At 35.8% G+C, this 25,662-nt stretch overlaps 1 protein-coding gene across 50 annotated transcripts in view; it reads left to right on the top strand.

The window, feature by feature from the left end:
• Nucleotides 1-25,662, top strand: part of CLASP2 (cytoplasmic linker associated protein 2) — a 246,743-nt gene that overhangs the window by 123,474 nt on the left and 97,607 nt on the right. For 24 of the 50 annotated variants that reach the window (XM_035278616.3, XM_035278611.3, XM_035278606.3 and 21 more), the window contains 8 exons: nucleotides 554-631; nucleotides 1,272-1,439; nucleotides 3,857-3,912; nucleotides 4,931-5,104; nucleotides 11,931-11,954; nucleotides 13,706-13,723; nucleotides 16,139-16,240; nucleotides 23,760-23,930. In XM_035278616.3, the coding sequence (XP_035134507.1) occupies nucleotides 554-631; nucleotides 1,272-1,439; nucleotides 3,857-3,912; nucleotides 4,931-5,104; nucleotides 11,931-11,954; nucleotides 13,706-13,723; nucleotides 16,139-16,240; nucleotides 23,760-23,930 (791 nt within the window). Of the gene's footprint in view, nucleotides 1-553; nucleotides 632-1,271; nucleotides 1,440-3,856; nucleotides 3,913-4,930; nucleotides 5,105-11,930; nucleotides 11,955-13,705; nucleotides 13,724-16,138; nucleotides 16,241-16,395; nucleotides 16,423-19,954; nucleotides 19,982-23,759; nucleotides 23,931-25,662 lie in introns of all 50 variants that reach the window. The other 26 variants (XM_054247299.2, XM_054247298.2, XM_054247294.2 and 23 more) reach the window with 2 other exon arrangements.

Genomic DNA, 25,662 nt, shown 5'->3' with positions numbered 1-25,662 from the left:
TCAAGTTTGAAGTTTGGGAGATACAGTGCTAATTTTGCATTTTCTTGAAAATTCTTGACTTCTTAAAGCTCGTTTTTAAAAAATTGAATTTGTTGTTTAATGTAGGCATAATATAATTTCAAGTTTTTTTGTGTTCTTTTGTGACAGCTATTATTCAGATTTGGTCAGATCGCAACTGATCACACTTAGCAAATAATTTCTACAATAGTGGATTAGTGAGGAACCACACAGAAAATTCTTTTTTCTCTAATTTATTAAAAGTTAAAAATTTAGGTACTGTATATTTATACACTATCTGGATTCCATATAAAATAATTACTTTTTGATTTATAGTGATTGGATTGTCAGAAGGAAACCATACATAAATAAAACATATGGGCCAGATAATTAGAAAACCTTATGGTCTTAGATTTATTATTGTGTACTAATTAATTTATTTTTATTTACCTCACCTACCCCCTTTGTGATTAATATGTAGCATATAGGCAGTAAGTATCATTTGTGGTGAAACATGAAGATTTATCATAACTCTAAAGATGTATTTATTTTATAGACATGCAGCCGTCTTGGTTGAAACTATTAAAAAGGGAATTCATGATGCCGATGCTGAGGCCAGAGTGGAGGCAAGAAAGTAAGTCGGTGTAGCATATTTTTGTGACAGGTTAATCTGTCTTTTTTTTTAAACAAAATGTATTGGGAAAATGAAAATAAAGTGCCTAAGTAAGTATTTTACTTGACTCGCTCTCCAGTAAAATTAAGATTGTTTTTTCTCCATTAAATCTGTACTAGACATCTAATAGCCTGCTACATATTGCCACTGATATGTAATCATTAGTATTATTTTTTTAATTACAACCTATTCACGTTCATCATGAATAAAAAGAAATATCATTTATTAGGTTTGTATTTTGTATCTGATATCGTATGAGGTACTTGTTGTATATTATTTTCTGATCCTTAGAATGATCCTCCAAAGATAGTGTTATCTCCATAGATGGCAACTGAAATTTAGACACTTAGGGGTTTACCCAAGACCATACAAACCCTAAGTGGCACAGCAGGTTTTGAACTGAGATCTGCTTTTCTCAAAAGCCTTCGGTCTTTCCATGGGAACTTGTTAAATTTAGAAAGTGTTCACCTGTTACAGAGCAGATAATGTTGAAAACCAATGGGGTTATCTTCATCCTTCTTGAATGTACACATTTTACTGTTAATGTCTAATTATGTAAAGCTATTATTTCATCTACTTTTCTTTTTTTTTTTTTTAACAGGACATATATGGGTCTTAGAAACCACTTTCCTGGTGAAGCTGAAACATTATATAATTCCCTTGAGCCATCTTATCAGAAGAGTCTTCAAACTTACTTAAAGAGTTCTGGCAGTGTAGCATCTCTTCCACAATCAGACAGGTCCTCATCTAGCTCACAGGAAAGTCTTAAGTAAGATCATATAAATGATGATTACTAGTCTCTTCCTCTCCTCAACTCCCTAAACTTTCTTAAGTTGCATACTTGAATATCCATCTGTTTGTTTTCACGTAAAGCCTTGAAGGAATGGTAACGCAAATATACTTATACTGATTTTGTCCTGTTGTTTCAAGGGTTGGATTACTTGCCAGCGTAACTCCTTCTCTTTGGGTAAAGAATTCGAGATTCACGTTTATATTCATGTCTGTGAAAGCTTGGAAAGCACTACATTTTTTTTTAATACCACAAAAATAGTACTTATTATAAATAGCCCATTTAATGGAGGAATTATAATGGAGATTCAGTAGTTTTCTTGAGAATTCTTGTGCAACACTGTATGACTGGTAGAAAAAACTCTACTGCTTTCCTTCTAACCTCTTGCACAGCTTAAAAATTCTGGAAATCCATCAAGGGACAACATGATCTAGTGTCTGACTTAGTTCTCTGTAACTCCATTCTCATCATAATGTCAGCTACCTCAAATCCTTGCTGCTTTGGCAGCCATAACCCTGTTTTTTGTCTCTCTAGCCCTATGAGGTTGCTAAAATTTCCAATGTCTTCTCTACTTCCTAGCACTGGCCCTGTCCATCTTTGTGAGCGCTTGCCCTGCTCCATGTATCTGCAGATTTCCCCAGGGAAGAGTAGCTCAGAGAATGTCAGCTTAGGCTGGGCATGGTGGCTCATGCCTGTAATCTCAGAATTTTGGGAGTCCAGGGTGAGCGGATCACCTGAGGTCAGGAGTTCGAGACCAGACTGGCCAACATGGTGAAACCTCACTTCTACTAAAAATACAAAAATTAGCCGAGTGCAGTGGCAGGTGCCTATAATCCCAGCTACTCAGGAGGCTGAGGCGGAAGACTCTCTTGAACCTGGGAGGCAGAGGATGCAGGGAGCTGAGATCATGCCACTGCACTCCAGCCTGGGCAACAGAGCAAGGCTCTTTCTCAAAAAAACAGAAGTAGAGAATGTCAGCTTACCTCTGTAATTCCTTACTTTTTGGGATCTTGACCACCACAAAGATTGCTGGTTGCCTTGGCAACTCGGATGGAGGACTGGGGGACCAGGGTGAGGCAAGTGAGGCACCTAGGGTGCTTAAAGAATTTAAGCAGGCACTCACTGGGTCATGCAAATACTGTACTACAGTTTAGTTTCTTACAGGTTTTTCAGAATAAAAGCAGATATGCTCTGATTTCGAAAATAATTATTGTAGGAATAATGACCTATCTAAACTTATTTAAATTTCTGTTTAAACTTCTATTTAAACCTCATCTGTAATGAGCTGTCTTTGTTGCTTTTGTTCTCTTTTTATTAACTATTCTCAAACTTTAAAGTATATCCGAATTACCTGAAGATCTTGTTAGAATCTAGAATCTGATTCAATAATTTTGGGGTTGAGGTCTGAGATTTTTCATTTTTTTTTGCAAGCTCCTAGGTGATGCTAAATGCCGTTTGTTCATGGACCATACTTTGAGGACAAAGGATCTAAAGCAAGATATTTTATATTGCTCTATTATAACATTTTTAAACATAAACAACTTTAGATTCTATGAACCTTGAAGTGATCTGCCTCAATCTAAGAGATTAAAAATTTTAGGAGATAGTTATAAAAATAATATGGTTATCTTAAACGTTACACAGACATAACCCCTGACAACTTAGGTGAGAGAGACTTTGGTTTATGTTGAGTTTCCTGTGTGCTAGTGATAACACTACCCCTTTCTTCTAAGTAAAATATCTCAGGATACAAGTGAATGATAATAGTGCTGTTATCGAGTCCTCTTCTGTGGTTATTATGATGTATGTTGAGGAGCAGAGTGAATAAAGGCAACCTGATCCCTGTCTCTGCAGGGCTTACAGTCTATATTCATTGTCAGTTATTTTATTTTTGCTTCATAGCTAATTGAGGCACCATTGATATGTGATGATTTGGAGAAACTGTTCTAAAGTGATTTGTAAAGGGAAAGTTAAAATTAGAAGTAACAGCTAGGCACCATGGCTCACACATATAAATCTAGCACTTTGGGAGGCTGAGGTAGGAGGATAACACTTGAGCCCAGGAGTTTGAGACTAGCCTGGGAAACATAAGGAAACCCAATCCCTATCAAAAATTCAAAAATTAGCCACACTTGGTACCATGCACCTGTAGGCCCAGTTAACTTGAGAGGTTGAGGTGAGAGGATCACTTGAGTCTGGGTGGTCAAGGCTGCAGTGAGCCATGATTGTGGCACTATACTCTAGCCTGGGTAACAGAGCAAGACTCTGTCTCAAAAAAAAAAAAAAAAAAAAGAAGTACTTCTCAACTTTCCACAAAATTCAGTAGTATTTTATTGGTTTTTATCAGAGAAATGTTAAATTGTCTTCTTACTAAAAGCATTTCTTATACCTTGCAGTCGCCCTTTTTCATCCAAATGGTCTACAGCAAATCCATCAACCGTGGCTGGAAGAGGTAATTTTCTCTTAAAGAGTTATAGCCTATTTTATCTTTAAAACAGTAGCCTTCAAACTCTTTTGCTGTGCTCTTTAGTGAGAAGATCATTTTACATGGTAAGCCAGCACCACACATAGGCACTGTACCTTTATATGTGTACATGTATAACCTGAAGTTCCGGGAAGCAGTACTTACTCTTACTTGTGATGCCCTCTGTTTTCCATTCCGTTTCATTTCGTTACATTTCTTCATAATGCTTCTCATGGCGCACTCAGTTGATTTCACAACCTACTAATGGGTCATGACTGACAGTTTATAAAACTGACCAGCCTGGCCAACATGGGGAAACCCCGTCTCTACTAAAAATACAAAAATTAGCTGAACATGGTGGCGCACACCTATAATCCCAGCTCCTTGGGAGGCTGAGGCAGGAGAATCGCTTGAACCCAGGAAGCAGAGGTTGCAGTGAGTTGAGATCACGCCTCTGCACTCCAGGCTGGGTGACAGAGCGAGACTCTGTCTCAAAGAAATAAAAATAAATAAAAATTAAAAACTGAAAGACTAAAGACCAGAAATTGAATGACTTAATTTGCATTGCCATGGAGTGGCAGAACCTCCATTAATTTCTGAATATCTCTATTCCTGGACTAGTTGTTCTTGCATTTTTCTCATAGTAAAAAATAATACTGCTGCTTTCTATTCATCTTGTACAGTACTTCCTTTTCATAAATTAGTTCTAAACATCATCTCTTCATCTACAAAACAGTCCTGTGAGTTTTATGGTCAGAATGTCACCATTTTCCCCATTTTATGGGAGAGGAAACAAGGTAGAAAATACTGAGAAAATTGCTGAAGACTTCATTGTGATTGAAACTGAGACATTCTGACTTTAAATACTTGATGGTACTGTCTATTTGACCACTGCCTTTTTGTTGCCCATTTGTCGTCAGATTAGCTGATAATGGGCAGGTTTATATAATTTTCACGTTTTCAGTGATTTAAATGATAGAACTTACCTTTGCTTTGTCTTTCATAGTATCAGCTGGCAGCAGCAAAGCCAGTTCCCTTCCAGGAAGCCTGCAGCGTTCACGAAGTGACATTGATGTGAATGCTGCCGCTGGTGCCAAGGCACATCATGCTGCAGGACAGTCTGTGCGAAGCGGGCGGTTAGGTGCAGGTGCCCTGAATCCAGGTTCCTATGCATCTCTAGGTAAGACAACTGATTATGGAAAATTGTACAGTGTTATCTCCCTGGCCTCTGTGAAGACAGGTTCATATACTGCAATCATTTCTATTCATTCTTGTTATTTAAGGAAAGTTCCTATGTTTTAATGTGATTCTATATTTTGGACATGCTTCTGAGTAATCTGAGCTGCCTTGTTTCTCCTTTTCTCTTATCCTCATCATCATCTTGATCAAAGAAACAATTCTAGAGGCCATGATTGCCTGTAGAATTTTCATAACTGCACTTTTACCACATCTAGCCACTGGTTACTAACGGGGTTTGGGAAAGGAATTGGCCTTGTATCTAGCTTTCCTGTTCTCTTTCTCCTACTTCTTTTCTCTTAGAAAGAATGTGAAGCCCTTTGGAGATCTGGGAGAACTGCAAAGCTCTACTGTGTCTAATCAAACTCTAAACATATATTCTAAAACTCTTTTTAGTTTGGTTTTTTCATGTTTTTATGTCCATCATGTTAAAAAGTTGAGGTTGGTTATCCATATTGTATACCTCTTCTTCATGCTTCATTTTTTTCCTTTGGGTAGTACTGGTGGAACACTAAGCAGGCAAATTGCCAGAACACAATACAGGTTGAGCATACCTAATCTGAAAATCTGAAATTTGAAATGCTCCAAAATCTGAAACTTTTGAGTACCAGCATGACATTCAAAGGTATTTCGGACTGAGGTGGGTGGATCATTTGAGGTCAGGAGATCATGACCAGCCTGGCCAACTTGGCGAAACCCTGTCTCTACTAAAAATGTAAAAATTAGTTGGGTGTGGTGGCTGACCCCTGTAATCTCAGCTACTTGGGAAGGCTGAGGCAGGAGAATCACTTGAACCTGGGAGACTGAGGTTGCAGTGAGCTGAAATCACGCCACTGCACTCCACCTTGGGCGACAGAGTGAGACTCTATCAAAAAAAAAAGAAGGGATTTTGGATTTTTGAATTAGGGATGCTCAATCAGTTAAGTATAAATGCAAATATTTCGAAATTTGAAATCTAAAACTTTTTTGGCCCCAAACATTTTACATAAGGAGTACTCAACCTGTAAGAGTGCAGAGAATTTAGGTATGAATGTAGTACATGATAACGTTGGCACAGCTGCATTCAGAACTGTGAAGAGGAATAGACTATTCAGTAAATTGTGTTTAGACACATGATTTACAATCTGGTATAAAATTAATTTAGAATCATGTTATGCACCGTGTGGAAATATATTCCAGATGATAAAAACATTGAACAAAAACATAAAGCAACTTGATGAAGACGTAACAGGTGAGCATTCATCAGATCTCAGATTGGGACAGGAATTCCTATAAAAGCAAATAAACCAGGAAGGAGAAAATCTTTTGAATTTAAATCTAAAGTATGAAAATGTGAAATCAAGTAAGCAAAAACTAAAAGGAGAAAAGATTTTGCCACATACTAGTAAAAAAGTTAAAATGTTGAGAAGTTTTTCAAGTCTATTAAAAAGGGATGAGTTAATTTTATAGAAAAAAATCCTACATATATCAGGAAAAGCATATATCAAAATTGCCAACAAATAACAATAAATTTTGAACCTCAGCTATAATCAAACAAATACAAATTGATAGACCTATAACTATAACAAGAAAGTTAAGGGTAGTGCCCACTGTTTTCAAGAATTTCATAAAAAGGGCCTTATCAAGCACACTGATGTGAATTAGTGATGGGACGCTTTTTCTAAGTTCTGATTTAGGAATTCCGTGAAGCGTTTTTAAGTCAGAATTTTTGCCCTAATAATTCAGTGTTTAGACAATTATGTTGAAAAAAAAGAATATTCATGTTTTTAATAACATGTTATTAGCATCAACCTTAACATGTAACAGAGGAGATGGTTGAGTTATATTGTATCTTTATGTATGCTGTGCAGCCATTAACGAGACATATTTTCAACAGAGATTGAATTATGCAGACTACCAAATAGCATGTAGTAATTTCATCATTTTGTGTAAAATTATACATAGATGAAGGGCTGGCATGATATATACAAAGGTGTTAACAGTGGGTTGATTACTGCTTTTAATTTTCAGAAAACTTTTTTGTTTCAAAGCATTACATTGCCAAGAATGTAAGGTTATTTCATTATGTGAAGATCAGTCAACAAATGTACCATATTAATAGAAGAAATGACAAAAACCACATGATCATCTCAGTAGCTGCAGAAAAAGCATTTGACAGAATTCAACACCCTTCTGTGATAAGCATACTCAGCAAATTAGGAACAGAAGTCATCTTTCTCAACCTGATAAAGAGTTTCTTTGAAAAATCCACAGCTAGCATCCTACCCGATGTTAAAAAAAAAAAAACTGGATATTTTCCCCTAAGGTCAGTAACAAGACAAGAATATCTAGTCTTACTCTATTTACATCACCTAGGAGTAATGTTAAATTGGAGGTGCTAGCCAGGGCAGTTAAGCAAGAAAAGAAATAGAAGGTATCCAAAATGGAAAGGAAAAACTTAAACTATCTCTATTTGCACAAAACACAATCTTGTGTGTTGAAAATCCTAAGGAATCCACCAAATATATATATATATATAATATCAGATGATAATAATAGATATCAGATAAGATATTTTAGAAAGTTGGACATTAAGAAGAGTGTGATTGGGGAAGTTGCTGTGACTTTCTGCCTGAAGATTCAGAGTCAGGATCATGTGCTAAGAGGTGACTTGAAGTTTAGAATAGCCGTTTAGGGGGATTAGACACAAGAGGTGGGGCACTCATGGCTGACATTTATTAGAGCATTAACAAGTTCAGCAGGGTTGCAGGATATAAGATCAGTGTACAAAGGTCAGTTGTATTTCTAAGCACTAGCAGTGAACAATCCGAAAGGAAATTAAGACAATGATTATAATTACAGTACCAGTAAAAATAATAAAATATGTAGGAATAAATATATCAAAAGAAGTGTAAGACTTGTATACTGAAAACTGCAACACGTTAAATGACGAAAATAGTTTGACAGTTTTTCAAAAAGTTAAATGTAAAGTCACCACAAGACTCAGCAGTTCTGCTCCTAGTTATATACTCAAGAGATCAGAAAACGTATGTTCTCACAAAAAGCTGTACATGAATGTTCATAATATTATTCATAATAGCCAAAAGGACAATCCAAGTGTCTTTTTGCTGGCAAATGGATAATCAAAATGGGACATGTCTATGCAATGGAATGGAATATTATTGTCATAAAATTTAGAGTACATTGCATAAAAATGTCTGCCTCAAGATGGATCAAACTTTGAAATTACAAAGTCAAACACAAACACGCATGCATTGTATGATTCCAATTATATGAAATGGATATAATAGGCAAGTCTGCCAAATCAGAAAGTAAATCAGTTGTTGCTGAGAGATAGAAACGGAGGCAATAGGGAGTGATTGTTACTTGGTACATGATTTATTTTGGGGGCGATAAAAATGTTCTGGAATTAGTGCTGAGGGTTGCACAACGCTGAATATATTTAAAACACTGAATTATTTACTATAAAAGGGTAACTTTTGTGATACGTTTGAATTATATCTCAATTTTTTTCAAAGTGGGAAGAAAACTGGAAAAAAAACCCCTCTATTTGAGTTTTAAAAGTAAACACATTACATTTAATATGTATTATTTTTACCAGAAGGAGAATATTGTATTTAAAGTGCTTTAATATGCACTAGAAAGCCAATTTGCAACAATATATTTTTTGGTAAGAACCTATTGTTATTTAAGGTTTGAATCGCATGTTTCAATATAAAAAGTGCCACTCCTTTTTTCTTTTCTTCATCTGACCCAGGTTTCCTCTCAGGGACAATCAGCCACCTGCCTGTTGCTCTTTCCAGGGGTTAGATAAAGGATGTTCTCCTTTCCCCCTCTCCCTTCACCTCACCCTACCCCATGTGTCTCCTGTAGCCTTTTTTACACACATGAGACTGGTATTACCTCTGTTTTCTTCTACTTTGAGCCTCACTTATTATGGCTGTACATATATAGATTAGAGGGAGTGTTCTGTTATTTTTCAGTACACACTTACTTGAGTACTTAGTTTTTGCTAGGTACCAGGGATCCAGAAGTATATGCCTCTGTACTGAATCTCTCAGTCTGTTGTTGATAAGTTGCTGAAGGATGAGCAGCTAAAAATTTGTTGCGTTTTATACATTTTGAGTTTGAAGTCCCTGGGAGACTTCAAACTAGAAGTTGTCAGTGGACACTTGGTGTATGGTGGTATAGAACTTAGCAGAGAGGCCTAGCACAGTGACTCACACCTGTAAATCCAACATTTGGGAGATCGAGGTGGGTGGGTTGATTGAACCCAGGAATTCAACACCAGCCTGGGCAACATGGCAAAACCCCACCTCCAACAAACAAAAATTAACCAGGCCTGGTAGCACATGCCTGTGGTCTCATTTGCTAGGGAGGCTGAGGTGAGAGAATTGCTAGAGCCCGGGAAGTCGAGGCTACAGTGAGTGAGTGGTGATTACACCACTATACTCCAGCCTGGGTGACAGAGCAAGACCCTGTCTCAAAAAAAAAACACTTAGCAGACAGCTATGCTGATTAGATTCGGTAAGATTTAGAAGTCATTAGATATTTTTACTGTACTCAATATTAAACTCAGAGCATTCCTTAAAGCAGTTGCCACTGGCTGTTGTTATTTCTAAAGTACTGAACTTTTTTGGCAGCAGGGATATCATAAGTGTTTTGAAGTTCACCCTTTAACTTCAGCCCAAAAAGGAAAATTGGTGTGGTAGGAAATAGGAATTTAAGTTAAGGTAACCTTGATGTATGAGTGCATATTTGTGAATATTTATTCTAACAATTGAGTTTATGGAATTGCTTGAGTGGAAAATAAAATATAGTTTCAATGAGGTCATATGAGCAGAAGTCAGATTTTAGTTGGTTGATTGAGAAGTTGAAAAGAGAATCTTTACACATTATTCTTATGCTTGACGGTCAAGAAAAGGGGTGAAAGAATACTCTAGGAATTATCTGTGGTTGAAAGAATTTATTGTCTTACGAGATCGGAGAAGTTAATTATGTTTGTATTCTAAGGTGGCAAGTAGTAGAGATGGAAAAGTTAGAAGTGTAAGGATGAAAGAAGATAATTAGTAGCTAAGTTGCTGTGAAAGGCATGAGAAATGTGACATGGAGCATAGCCTGGGAGATAGTCTTGAATGTGGAAGGGTCAACCATTTCACTGATGTAGAAGGGAAGGAAGTGGAGGAGGTAATAGATAACAGATACGGTATTTTAGAAAATTGGGCATTTAGAAGAGTGTGATTGGGGAAGTTGTTTTGACTTTCTGCCTGAAGATTCAGAGTCAGGATCATGTGCTAAGAGGTGACTTGAAGTTTAGAATAGCCATTTAGGGGGAGTAGACACAAGAGGTGGGGCACTCATGGCTGACATTTATTAGAGCAAAAGGATGCAGAGGTCAAAAAAAGACTTGTGAGATAGTCTGAAGGAGTCTAGGCACAGGCTTTCAAAGTTTGTCTTCCAGAGCTGGTGGCTGAGGGGCTACTCCTTCCTCAAGCAATGAAATACAGCAATTCAGGCTGGGCACAGTGGCTCACACGTGTAATCCCAGCACTCTGGGAGGCTAAGATGGGCAGATCACTTGAGGTCAGGAGTCGAGACCAGCCTTGCCAACATGGTGAAAACTTGTCTCTACTAAAATTACAAAAATAAGCCACATGTGGTGGCAGGTGCCTATAGTCCCAGCTGCCCAGGAGGCTGAGGTCCAAGAATCGCTTGAACCTGGGAGGTGGAGGCTGTAGTGAGTCGAGATCACACCACTGTACTCCAGCTTGGGTGACAGAGCGAGACTGTCTCAAGAAACAAAAAGAAATGCAGCAGTGCAACATGTTCACAGTGGAATCTCGCTTAAGACTCATGCTTGGAGGTCAGTAGGGTATTGGGAGTAGTCACATAAGGTACTCTGCTTGCACAGCCAGCCACAATTATGAGAATCCCAGACTCCTAAAAAGAAAGGAGGTATTGACCACAAATCACACTGTTTGCAAAAACAGCTTAGGCACACTGGTGCAGAGTTTAGTGTCCCTAAAACTCCCTCACACACTCTTAAAATAACCTTATCATTAATATAGGGAGCATCCAAAACGATTGCCAGAGGCCAGCCCCATAAGCAGACACTTTTTAAGAGCAACATCAGTCCTGCTATGTTAAATCCTTTCAGCACAGGCACTAAATACCAAGTCAGATATTTATCCCAGTTTCTAGTAGTGCCAGTATGCATAACTTCATGGTTGTATAATTTTCTCTGTGTGGCATCTCAAGTAGTAGAATAGAGGAAGTGAGTTAGATTCATCCAGATGTGAAATTTTATAGGGGCAGAAAGTTCTAAGAAAGGATGTGGGTGGGGAAGCAACAAGGTAGTAAACAGAGGCTAATGTTGAGAAGGCCTAAGTTTGGAACGTGGAGGTATATTATAGGCAAGAGAGGAAAGAAACAAGGTACTGTGACTGGGAAAATAGACTAGAGCAGGGAATGGCATGATGGCAAAGTCTAAGGCTGGGACATGGGCCTCACTAACCTTTCTCTTTTTAGGCTGGTGAAAATAAGACTCATTGCCAACTTTTGAAAACATTCTCTACTTAGTACATCAGGAGAAGTCTTTATCTCACATCTTGTTTAATTTCCTAGTCTGTTTTAGTTGAAAACAAGCTTGATGTATATGTCTGTGCTATAAATTTTGTCTTCTTAAAGAAAATGTTTTCTAGGAATTATAAAAATAATTTCTTCTAATATACTAAGTTTTCCTCTGTTCTTTGCTTGCACTTTCATCAAAGAGGATACTTCTGAAAAGCTGGATGGTAAGAACTTCCTTTCCTAATTCTACTGAAGATTTTTATGGCTCCTAGGTTCGATGTAATATCCTTGTTCATTCTTCTCTTAATTTCTGAAAATATATTATTAATACTTATTTAGTAATAACCTTAATGTGAAAATAGCTACATAATTCTCTGAATAAATTTGGAGCTAGGCTTATCTGTTGGGCATACCATATCCCAGTCTACTCAAATACTAGGTAACTATTTGACTTTGTTTTAACTTTAATCAATTACTTAAAATGTTTTCCTGAGCTCTTAGAAGTATGCCTCTGAATTTTCTCTATTTGTTAAGTCCTCATGGAAAATATTGGGTTCAGAAGAATGGAAAAGAGTCTCCTAAGTCATTTCATTCACTTTTTTAGTCTACTAACTGATATGACAAATGACATATTTGATAAATTCATATGATCATTTTTGAAAATGAAATGCAAATTACAGAGGCTGACTTTTTAAGAGTGCATTGTAAACTAACATTTAGACAAAATTGAACTTTAAGCTTTGCCTTTTAAATTGCAATATTCAAATGATTATAGTTTATCTGTAGTGGCTTGGTTCAGTAACAACCCTGTATGATATTTTTGGTCTGATATTAGATAGTATATTATCCACACTCTCCCTTCACTTTGGCAGATACTATAATGTCACCTATGAGCTTGACCTTTTTAAAATAACTTACCATACTAAATCTGTAAGTCACATTATGAGATCTAGGAAAAACAGAGACACTATATATTTTTCTGTAAATTATTATGTAAATGTAAAATTGATCTAATCTTCTATTTTAATGAGATAGAACATTTATTAAACTTTGGGTTAAGGACATGACTGCTAGTTATATTAGACTCTGCTTTTCTATATGATTATAATAAAATATTGAGTGAAATGATAGCCCATGAAGAGAGTTTCTATGTATCAAACCCTTAGACATCCTAATATTGATACACTGGATCCTTTGAATACAAACTTCTATCACTTTGCAGTTCAAAATATTTTCTTGATTGGATAGGAAATATCAATCTATTTGAGGAGTCACTTCTGTTATATGATGTGTTATGCTTACTGATGTTCAATCCTATGTTTAAAAAAATACACAGACATGTATATTATTGCCCTTTAGTAGTGGTGAGTTATGATGTTTGTACTTAGTCATTTTTGATAGATTTCATTGACATCTTGAATGCACATAAATATTGTATAAATAGCTAATTGGATTAATAGGTTTTTGGCTTTGCAGATTCTTTGATGAAAATAGGCAAATGAGGCCTAGGTCATCGATTTTATTTCTGTGTTTCCCAGTTAGTTTTTTCTGATTCCTTTATGGACCTTTTGAAAATGCAGAGAAAACATTTTTACTTTGGAAAGATCTATAAAATTTCATTTTCAAAGAGTAATTACAGAGTTACATTTTCTCGAGTGATTAATTTCTCTAAGTTTTTATACTGTTTCAAATTTTAAGAATGAAATATAGCAGACAAAAAGTTTTTCCTATAGAATTTTGCTATTTTCATTTGTCTCATTTCAACCTATTTATCTCTGTGCTGTGAATCATTAGATTACCTAAAATTTTGTTTTTCTCAAAATGAACCTTTCCACAGTTAATTTAAGGCTCTCAGACTAAAAGTTACTTTTTGTTTTTACCCTTTCATTATAGTGTTGGTTGGGGATTGTGAGGTAGGTCTTAATATCAACATTGGCAGAATCTGTTGAAATATTGTTTTATTTTTCTTATTTAGGAACAGCATCTGAAGATGGTAAGAATTATATACATTTTGTTAGTAACACAGATGCCTCTACCTTACTATTTTCATTGGTAGGAATTAAAACTAAAATAGGCTAATTTCTTTGCAAATCTTTATAATTTACCAGTGATAGTAACCTCTACATTTCATATTTGGTTGTCTTATTAATGTGTGGATTTTTTTTTTTTTTTAATTCTTCATCCTGCTAGTTTGCCTTGTACTTTGGATCATCTCATGCTGGAAAAACATAATTGCTTAACATATTTAATAATATTTAGCATAAAGGAAGCATATAATTTCATTTTTTTATAGTAGTGACATTAATGCTTTTCTTATGTGTTTGTGTTTTTGTTTTTTAATTTATGCCAATTCATTATACTTTGGGAGATCATGCACCATTGCTTTGTCATTGAAGTTCAAATGCATTTATTAGTCTGCTTTTAAATATATCTTCTACTTTTGAATTAGTAACTGGGGAATTGGTAACAGATTCAAATTAAAGTTGAGATTACACCAGAATTGCTATGCATATCTTACCGAGTCAGTTCACCTTAAAAATAATTTTTGTAGTTTTGAATTTGTAGAAAACAATTCAATGTTTGTATTTATTCTACCTCAAGTCTGCCTTTTTAAAGCCTCTAATTCAAAGTATATATTTTTTCCTCTTAGTTTTACATGGATTACTTTTACTTTTTTTTCAATACAAAATCAAATAGATTAACTTTTTAATTTGTTCTCATATTTACTCTGATACATTTAAAATAATTTTCTATTTTAAGTTTTAAATTGTAATACTCTACAAAAACATGATTTCTGGCGAGACTCAGGGGTTCACGCCTAAAATCCCAGGATTTTGGGAGGCTGAGATAGGAGGATTGCTTGAGGCCAAGACTTTGAGACTAGCTTTGACAACATAGTGAGGACCCATCTCTACAAAAAATTTAAAAATTGGGTGGATGTGGTGGCACACAGCTATAGTCCCAGATATTCTGGAGGCTGAGGTGGGAGGACCACTTGCTAATCTGGGAAATTGAGGCTGCAGTGAGCCATGATCATGCCACGGCACTCTAGCCTGGGCAACAGAGCGAGACTGTGTCTCAAACCATAAACAAACAAACAAACATGATTTCTGGAACTATGGAATTGTAATTTCAAGTGTTAATATCAAAATACTTGGCATTCTCATTTCTCTGTCATATGCAGTGTAAATAAATTCCCCATTTCAAAAATAACAATTTGGTCATTTTGTTTTACTCTTTAGTCAACTTTGTGTCCTGCTCAAAATAGACATTAAACGGGTGAGAGGCCTGAACCATGGACACATTAGGGGCCTTGAAGTTGATAGTATGCTGGTATTCTACCAATTACACTTGTAGTTTTGGTTCTGTTTTTTTCCTCATTCTTATTACTCTCTTATCTTTTCTCACTCATTTCTTAGTTTTGTATTATCTCCTGATTCTTTAAGGAGTTTTTATTTTTATTCTTTAGTATGTTTTTTCCTTACTAATATGGTCATGTTGAGCTAGCCAGTATTTCTTGTATACCCTACAAATTATATCTTTTAACTGAAAAGAATTCTGAGCCCTTGTTTTTGAATGACAAACCTTATAGTAGTTGAAAGTATTGTTTAAGAACACCAAAGTGCCTGCCAATAATATATTCTGTCATCACTTTTTTTTAATTAACTGCAGCTAACTTAAGCAGTTGACAAACCTCTCTCTTCTGGTTCAAGAGCCCTAGAAATAGGGTGAGGATGTTTGTGGCCTAGTTGTGTGGAGGGGAATAAGGCAGTGGTAGAGTAGAAAGCAGTGCAGTTTGGGAGGTGTAAAAGGAATATATTGAGAAAAATGCCAACTCTTACATGATATACATTTCCTCAAATCATTTTCTAAATGAAATGGTGATTGGAGGGGATCAGTAAACATGTCCATATACATCTGTAGTAATCTGATACAAAGAGATTAAATATTTTGCTTAATTATATCTCTTCTTCAAATCCCTTTGGAAGTACATTTTCAGTCAACAGGATGGTTTGAGTTGTTTCTAAGATTAGGCTAATATTTAAAACTGTAGGGTTGACTTGAGAATAATCCAAATTTCATGGAAACTGAAATTTCAGAATTGCAGCTGCCAGTTGAGAAATAAATGACATGCTTATGGTAATTATCTACTACTGGACTAATATATAAATTACAAATGTAGGTCTTTTAGTTTGATTCTTCTTATTCTTAAAGGAAAGTTAGCTTATGGTATAACACGTAAAAAAAAATACTGTTTATAAAATTTTTAAGAGAAATAGAACCCATAGTTGATGATTACATTATTACAGAATTTGACAATACCTAAAAATAGTGAGATTTTCTCCCCTCATTATTAAATGTTATTATAGAAAAATGTTTTTAACTATGTAAATAATCTATTTCTCAGGCCGGGTGAGAGCAAAACTTTCAGCACCGCTTGCTGGCATGGGAAATGCCAAGGCAGATTCTAGAGGAAGAAGTCGAACAAAAATGGTGTCTCAGTCACAGCGTATGTATTGCTTATCAGCCCTCCTGTATTTGTCACTATGTTAGGAGAAGGGTGTTGCTTGCATATTACTATATTAGAAGATTGACCAGTGGATAAAGACAAAGCTAATTAAAAAAAAGACAAGCCACATACTGAGTTCTTGTTCTGTGCTTTAGGTTCATCATCACCTGACAAAAATGAAGGTATTTTTTTCAATGTTTTGGATCAGTTGTTGTGCATGTTTTGGAATTTTTTGAGTGGGTGTTGTCTTGTCTTTGGTGTGTTATTAGGGCTGCATCATTGATAGCTGCCACTTAGAAAGAAAAACTTCATCTGCCGTAAAAACTTTTGCATGGAAATCTTTTAAATAGCACAAATCCTTAGCAATAAGGTATTCACATTCTACTCAGAAACTTGCTAATGTAGAAAATTGTGCTTTTTAGAGGCAAAATAATTGCCATATATTAGCATCAAAATCTAGTTGTATATTCAAGGACAGATACATGATACCTTATTCTCCCCAAAATCTATTAACTTATCTATTTCTTGATCATTTTTGGCAGGTATATACTAATTTATAGTGAGGAAACATAAGTTGAAATGACCAGTTCTGTTGCATTCATGTTAAATTTAAGATTTATATTTTTGCTATTTCACTGGAAGCTGTTTATCATAAGCACAATTAAAAAACACAGTTTTGAGGTCTAGCTAAATTAATCATTTATTTCTGTGTTTCAGAATAGTAAACATTTATGGTATTTTAAAATATTATTTATTTATTTATTTATTAGATATGGGATCTTACTCTGTTGCCCAGGCTGGAATAGAGCAGTGTGATCATAGCTCATTGCAGCCTCCAACTCCTGGGCTCAAGCAGTCCTCCCACTTCAGCCTCCTGAGTAGCTGCTGCCACGGGCTTGCACCACCATGCCTGGCTAATTTTTTGTTTGTTTGTTTGTTTTTTTCTTTTAAGAGATGGGGTCTCACTATGTTGCCCAAACAATTCTTGATCTCCTGGCCTCAAGTGATCCTCCCACCTCGGCCTCCAGGAGTGCTGGAATTACAGGTGTGAGCCACCATTCCTGGTCTCATTTATGGCATTATTAACTTAAAATTATTTGTTCCTGTTCCTTCTTTACCAAGAGATTTTCATTAATGCTTACCACTAAAACCAGGACAGTTTTCTAGGGAAGTAATTGTGGGAGTTATTCATGTATTTCCCTATTTGTTTTTCTTTTTTTGAGTCAGGATCTCACTCTGTCACCCAGGCTGTAGTGCAGTGCCACAGTCATTGCCCACTGCAAGCCAGAAACTCTTGGACTCAAGGGATCCTCCTACCTCAGCCTCCCAAGCAGCTGGGACTACAGGTGCATTCCACCACTCTCAGCTAATTTTTTTATGAATAGAGGTGGGTTCCCACTGTGTTGCCCAGGCTGGTCTCAAACTCCTGGGCTCAAGCCATGTTCCTGCCTCTGCCTGCCAAAATTCTGGGATTACAGGTGTGAGCCACTGCACCCAGCCTACTTGGCTATTTTTGAAACAAATAAATTTAACTCTTTTCTACAATTGCTTAGGTGATTTATTAGGCTATGGGTGTCGTATTTGTTTGGTTTTTAACCTGATTTCTGAATTTTGAAATCAGGAAAGATAATGGGGCATTGAGGGGCAGAATAGTGATTGCGCAGGTCTTACCAAGCAGATCCTTCTCTCTTTCCAAAGTTAGAAAATCCACGCAGAGTAATGATTGGAGCACTCAAGAATATAAAAGTACCTAAAAATAAGCGGAAGTAAATTGGTTTGCAATTTGAGGATTATTTAAGAATAGGAAAACTGGCAAATGTCCTCTAGACAAGGCATTTTATCTCAACCAGATCAGTAGATCATAACATATTCTTCCTGATCTTGTGTATTTTTAAAGTAACTTAATCTTTAGCAGGGTAGCATAGTAGTTAGAAGACTTGTTCTTCTGTATGTGCTACCCAGACTAGCATTAGCATCATCTGGGAGCTAGTTAGAAATATGCAATCTCATGTGCCATTACAGATCTACTGAATCTAATCTTTAACAAGATTATCAAGTGATTTGTATCACAATAAAGTTTGAGAAGTAAATACTGGTTTAGATCATAGATACTGGAGACGTACTGCTCAGGTTTGAATACTGGCTCTTTGAGGTTATTTGAAATTACTGCACTTCTATAATTTCATTTGTAAAATGAAGAAGATAACATCTACATAGGATTGTTGTGAGGATTAAATGATGTAGTGTGTTTATTTAATATACATAAAATATTGCCTAGCCCAGAATAAGCACCATATATGTTGGCTAATAAAATTGTCTTCATTATTTTTTAATGTTTTTTCAATGTTTTAAATTTTTTTAGATATTGCAGATGATTCTCATTATTATTCTTAATCAAATGTCAGCTGAATTTTAGACTGCATTTGTGTACGTCTGTACCTTGTTATTCTTACTGCCTTCAGTAAGCAGAGAAATAAATAATGAAGTTAGGAAATTTAAAGCATAAAGATAACAACCAGGAATCGCTCATGTTCAGTATCTAAGGATAAAATTAATTGTGAGATATTAATTCTTTTCTGAAATAATACTGAGGCTGATCTCAGGGCAAAGATTCAAAGGGCTTTTTTTTTTTAAATACTTAAGAGACCTTTTCAGGTACATTGTAACTAAAATCATGTCGCTAAAAAATATGATAATTTTTTGCATTTGGTTTTTCACTTTGAAACTCATTCCATAATACTCCAAATCTTTTCCTAAATTGTGAAAACACAATAATTGGCTTCTTAGACCAAATAGGGCTTTAATATTAGAAGACTGTTCCTCTGTAAAATCATTTGGGTTTGAGTTATATTGGAGGGACTTTTGTTTGTTTGCTTGCTTATTTATTTGAATGACTATATGTTCCATTCCAAATTCCTTCGTAAAAAGGTATTATGTGATTTGTATGCAAGTTTCTTTATAATATATTTGCACAGAAATATTACTGTGATCATCATCCTTACTTTGTCATAAAGTAATTCATTAGGGCTTGCATGGTCTTACCATATTTTTGTATCACTACTTAGAAAAAAAAAGTCTCTCAGATCAAAGCAGGTGTGTTCTGATGGCTAACCAAAATAAATAAATAAATGGAGACTCAACGGAGAGACCACTAGATCTATATTTGTGACAGAATTGTGTCTCTTTTTCTGTTGGTAGTGACTGGTTGTATACAAATGGTTGTACAGCCTGTCAGAAACTTTGTCTCCTCTCCTCCCATCTTTTGTTTTTTTTCTTTGCATCTTAAGAAAGATGACATTTGTAGCTTTTTCATGTAATTCTTCTTCAGCTGTACGATGTTGTAGTTGTTCCTTATGAGTAGTTTTAAATTAAATGTTTAATGAAAACAAACATTTAATAATTTTGATTTTTGACTGTCAGTAGTAGAAAAGCTGAAGAATTTACATTTACTGTTGCAATTTCATTTCATCTGCTTTGTACATGAGTGTCTGATTTCAGTTGATTAGCTTTAAAATACTAAGTGTACTGCTTTTGTTAAAGACATCTGTGCTTTTGGGATTTTTTAAAGTTTGCTTCTTTTTGCTTTAGGGTTATTTTTATTTTCTGAGAACTGACTAAAGCTTTTTTATTTCCATCTGCCATCCATTTAAAACTGCTCCTTTCCTCTTCATGGATTATAATCCTTACCCTAATTCTGCCTTTACACTTGTTCAGGATCACAATCTGCTAATACCATTGGTGGTAAGAATCTATAGACTTTATGTGTGCATCTATTGTTTGATCACCTATTTTCATTATGAAGAATGGGTTCTATTCAGCAGAAATTAACATCATAGTCATATTGGAGCAAAAATTGCCAATTGCAGTTTTTCTTTGGCCTGTCTTATTACCAAAATCCTGATTTTTTTTTAAATGACACAAATTAATACCATGGATGTAAATGTTCAAAAGAAATAGGAACTTTTGTCATGCTTTGAAATACTATAAAAAGTATAAAATGATAGTTTGAAATCTGTAGGTAGCACAAGAGAAAATAGGTGTTCGAAGTCAAGTTTTGCAAATATGGATATTTTCTGGTAGCATGCGATTCCCTGGATACATCATGACACTTTTCATCAACTCTGGTTTTCCTAAAAGAAATAATTAGCGTTGGTGGCTCTTTACTGGGGAAGGAGCCTTGGTATTTTTTTCTAAGTATAAATAATTCCAGAATGAGTCATAGGTACTAGAATTATCACACTCTTGGTAGGAATCAGGAGTATTGCAGAGGAGAGGGTAATGATTAAAGCAAAATGAACACTGACAATTTTATTTCCCAGGATAGGCCAGGAATGAATTTGAATGTATAGAGTACACTTGCATAATTCTGATAAATTCAATAAATCTAGAATAGAAAGGAAAGTTTACTCTGTTTCGGAACTGCAAGTTTCCTATCTGCTGAATAGACCCACATTTCAAGAAATTCTGCAGTCTCTCCTACCAACACTTCACCCCCTAAATTTATATTGGTTTAAATAGAATACCATATTGTATGTGCTCAGTTCATTATTTATACTTTTTATATTGTTGCAAGTTTTCCCATAAAATATTCCATTGGCCTATCTTGCATTGTGAGTTGTGGCATGTTGGGTGTTTGGATGTTTTTGGTGTGTATGTTTAGTTTAGACACTGCATGGAGAAAACAGGTGCCGTATATGAGTATCCTTAAGGTTATATTGAAAGAAACTGGATTTAAAGATTCTTCACTTGAAACATGGAACATACAAATGAGCTATTTTAAAGTTCACTTGAATAATTTCCCTACAATAATTCAGAATTCCTTTTGTACAGATACTAAATTGTTAATTCTATTGGAGACACTGCTTTGTTTTACAATATTGCTGTCACTAATAGGAAATAAGTTTCATTTTGTATGCTGGAAAAGTTTAAGAATTAAGCAGGAGAATAAATTGTGCTCAGCAGGACCATGCCAAGAAAACTGTAGTAAGAATCATAGATCAGCAGCCCATGGACCATGTCTAGTGTGTCTACATTTATGTATTATTTGGCCTATAGAATATGTTAAAAATCTGGAAATATCAAAGCTTTCATTTTTTAAAAATCCCATGACCTATCCACTATTACCTCAAGACAGAAGTGGCTAGAACTAAAAAGTCACCTCCCACTTTAGGAAAGGGCAGTGCCTGCACTTCCCTCTTGATCAGTCGTCTTACTACTCCCTGCTTTACACAGTGCCCTTCTCGTTTCTGACATCCTGTGCTTATCTCCATTGGCATTTGAGTCTTTGTGGAAATGAAGCCTGGTTGGGTAAGACTGTATAACATATAATTGTACAGCACTCTTACTGGGTAGAAGCAGTGTCCGTGAAGGGAAAAGGTTGCTTTCATGAAGATTTATTTAATTGCAAATTTAAGTTTTCTTTTACTCCTCTTAATCTAGATTTAGATTATATCTTAAGAGTTCTTATCTAGTCCATTTTCTATTCAACATACACAGAAAGTGCTTTGATTGACACGGTGCTTATGTCCTTAATATTTAACCCTTGGCTTTCTAGTTTAAAACCATGTTTTTAAAACTTTTTTAAACCTCTGCTCAGTCTCTGAAAAGATTTTGCTAACTCTACCTGTGCTCCTGACCACATATCCACCTTCCAAGACTTAAAAATTACCCATTTGAAAAGAGGCCAGGTACAGTGGCTCATTCCTGTAATCCTAGCACTTTGGGAGGCGGAGGTGGCAGATCACGAGATCAGGAGTGCGAGAGCAGCCTGACCAACATGGTGAAACCCCATCTCTACTAAAAATACAAAAATTACCTGGGCGTGGTGATGGGCACCTGTAATCCTAGCTATTCAGGAGGCTGAGGCAGGAGAATCACTTGAACCTGGGAAGCAGAGATTGCAGTGCGCCGAGATCACGTTATTGCACTGCAGCCTGGGTGACAGAGTAAGACTCTTATCTCGTGGAAAGAAAAAAAAAAAAGAAAGAAAAGAATCTGACTTATTCGATGTTTGTCTTTACTCCTTTTCAACCGTTAGTACTTCTATAACCCAGAATGTCACCACCCAAGAGCTCATTGCTATTTGAAGACAAATAGCAAAAAGCAAGTTTCTTTTTCAGCTGGCCCAGTTTTCTCAGCATTTAAAATTTAACTTGGTGGCCAGGAGCAGTGGCTTAAGCCTGTAATCTCAGCACTTTGGGAGGCTGAGGTGGGTGGATTGCCTGAGGTCAGGAGTTCGAGACCAGCCTGGCCAACTTGGTGAAACCCTGTCTCTACTAAAAGTACAAAAATATTTAGCTGGGCATGATGGCGCATGCCTGTAATCCCAGCTACTCCGGAGGCTGAGGCAGGAGAATCGCTTGAACCCAGGAGGCAGAGGGTTCAGTGAAGCAAAATCACACCACTGCACTCCAGCCTGGGCAGCAAAGCAAGACTCAGTCTTGAGAAATAATAATAATAAATTAAATAAAATTTAATTTTGTTAAGTTAAAAATTATGTCCAACAGTAAGACAGATAGCTTTGCTGTACCCACTCAGAAAAATCTCAGCAGGTAAACTGCTTTAAAATGAAACAGATTATCATTATTATATACTTAACAAAAATAATAGTGATAGAATTACTGGGATTTTTCTTTAAATACAGTCATGTTCTGCATAACCACATTTAATCATGATCACATATGTGACACTGGTCCCATAAAATTATGATACTGGGAAGGAGGTGAGGGATAAAAGACTACATATTGGGTACAGTGTGCCTTGCTTGGGTGACAGGTGCACCAAAATCTTAGAAATAATTGCTAGCGAAGTTATCCTTGTAACCATACACCACCTCTACCCCAAAAACTATTGAAATAAAGTTTAAAAAATTTTTAATACTGTATTTTTACTGTACCTTTTCTATGTTTAGATATTTTTAGATACACAAGTATTTACCATTGTGTTAGTTACTTACAGTATAGTTAATGGCATACTTTATAGGGCTTGCAGCCTCTGAGCAATAAGCTATATACACCATATGAACTGGGTCTGCAGTAGGCTATACCATCTAGATTTGTGAAAGTACACTCTCTGATGTTCACACAATGATAAAATCTCCCAACAACACATTTCTCAGAATGTATCCCATTGTGAAGTGACACATGACTGTATATGGCTTATTCACATTGAACATGATAGCCATGTATAGTCAGATAAGTGACTCCTTTGGAAATCTTGTATACCATTTGTGTTCTAAAAATTAGAATAATGTTGTCCTTATTAAACATAGTGTCTTATACTCCCCAAACTAAAAGATATTTTAGGTGATTTACCATTCAGTGCTCATATATGTAGTATACCTTTTTTTTTCCAGGTTATAATTATATTTAAATCTTCTTTGGTCTATTTCCTTTGAACTTAGAACCTGCCATACTATCACAGTTTTCTCTTTATTATCAGTATTTCTTGAATTTTTATCCTTTCAGCAAATTCTCTTGGAGTTCACATCTTAACATTTGTATTTGTGTTTGGTGTTCAGCTGGTAGCCGGTCCGGGTCTCCAGGAAGAGTTCTGACCACAACAGCCCTGTCCACTGTGAGCTCTGGTGTTCAAAGAGTCCTGGTCAATTCAGCCTCAGCACAAAAAAGAAGCAAGATACCACGGAGCCAGGGCTGTAGCAGAGAGGCTAGTCCATCTAGGCTTTCAGTGGGTAAGATTTTTTCATGTGAGACATGTGACTTTTTTTTTTCCTTAGGCTTTGGCAGCATTGAAAACTTTGGAATAAGGTGGTTATAAATTAGAAGAAAATAACTTAAAAATTCAACAATTGAAGAATAGGTTATGAGTTGAGTTAGGTATCTTAAACGTATAATTCAGGGCCTGGTGTGGTGGCTCATGCCTGTAATCCCAGCACTTTGGGAGGCTAAGGCGGGGCGGATCACTTGAGGTCAGAAGTTTGAGACCAGTCTGGCCAACGTGGTCAAACCCTATGTCTACTAAAAATAGAAAAATTAGCCAGGTGTGGTGGTACCTGCCTGTAATACCAGCTCTTGGGTGGCTGAGGCAGGAGAATCACTTGAACCCAGGGGTAGGAGGCTGCAATGAGTCAAGATCGCACCACTGTACTCCAGCCTGGGCAATAGAGACTCAGTCTTTAAAAAAAAAAAAAAAAGCCCTGAAACAAAACAAACAAACAGAAAAACCCTATAACTTAACAGGAGCTTTGAAAAATATCGCTAACATTTTAAAGGAAAAGGTTATTATGGAATTTATAACATATTTATTACATATACACATATATACCCAGTTGCTTGTATATTTGACATTCATGTTATAGTTCAGTCCTATTCAAATACTTTAATATCTTCTCTGTGTATTGATTAGGATACTTACAATTTCAGGTAATAGAAATGACAGTAGGCCGGCTTAAACAGTAAAAGTGGACTTACTGGTTCTTCTAACTAACTGTATGAAGATTGTACAGCCTTGAGGATTGATTAACATTGCTACCATGAACCCTGAATCTGTCCTTTTTCCCTTTCTCCCACTCTCCCTTCCTTCTTTTTTGCTTTATCAACCATGTTACTGACTTTGTCCTTAGGATAGCTGCTACTTGATCCATCATTTCCAGAGCAAAAAGCCCCTAATTATTTCAATTTATTTTTAATAACTTTTTTACTGTTTTAAAAGATTACCTGTGTAACTTTAAAAATTATTCTCATATTTAAAGAAAATACTCATATTTCTATTTCTTGTTTCATCAACCTCGATCGGAAGCTCAACTTCCATACTTTTCCCTTCACCTTCCACTCTCTAAGAGTTATCAACTTTTACGTTATTAAAGTTTACACATACATTTTCTTCTATATCCACAAGCAAGTCTTATGTCCTTGTTCCATAAGTTGGCTTTAAAAGATAAAAAGCTGTAAGTAACATATACTGAGTTGTGAGTAAATGAATGTTGTTTGCAGCCAAGACACATAGTGTACTATGAACCCATTTCTTCCCAAAGGTACACTGAGTGTTAAGTATTAGGGACCACTTGAAGGAGAATGTTCCTGTAATAAAGAGATGAATTCTCTTTTCTTGCAGTCTCCTACCAGTTATTTACAGTTTTGCCACATTTTCATTTGCTGTGTATATAGAAAGTGACTAAGAATAATGTGCACTTCTCATATCCTTTAGTATTGCTTTCCCTTCAGTATTGCTGAAGCGAAATATGCAGTTCCTTACTTTTTCCAGATTTTCTTTTCAGTACTCTCTGGTTTAGTTGCTGTCCAAGCCTCCTTCTTGAGATTCTCATTTGCTGCTTTCCTGGTTTGAATGCACTCCCTCCTGGATCCTCTTTCTCTTCCTTTGCTCTTTTGCTTTGCTCGTACACATTCTCAAATAAATTCCTTAGAAATTGTGTGTAGGAGTCAAGCTTTTTGAAACCTTACTTG

The sequence above is a fragment of the Callithrix jacchus genome, chromosome 17 (assembly GCF_049354715.1).
Source record: "Callithrix jacchus isolate 240 chromosome 17, calJac240_pri, whole genome shotgun sequence".
In the NCBI taxonomy this organism is placed as follows: Eukaryota; Metazoa; Chordata; class Mammalia; order Primates; family Cebidae; genus Callithrix; species Callithrix jacchus.
Note: the sequence above shows the minus strand (reverse complement) of the source record. Positions and strands in the feature narration are given on the sequence as shown.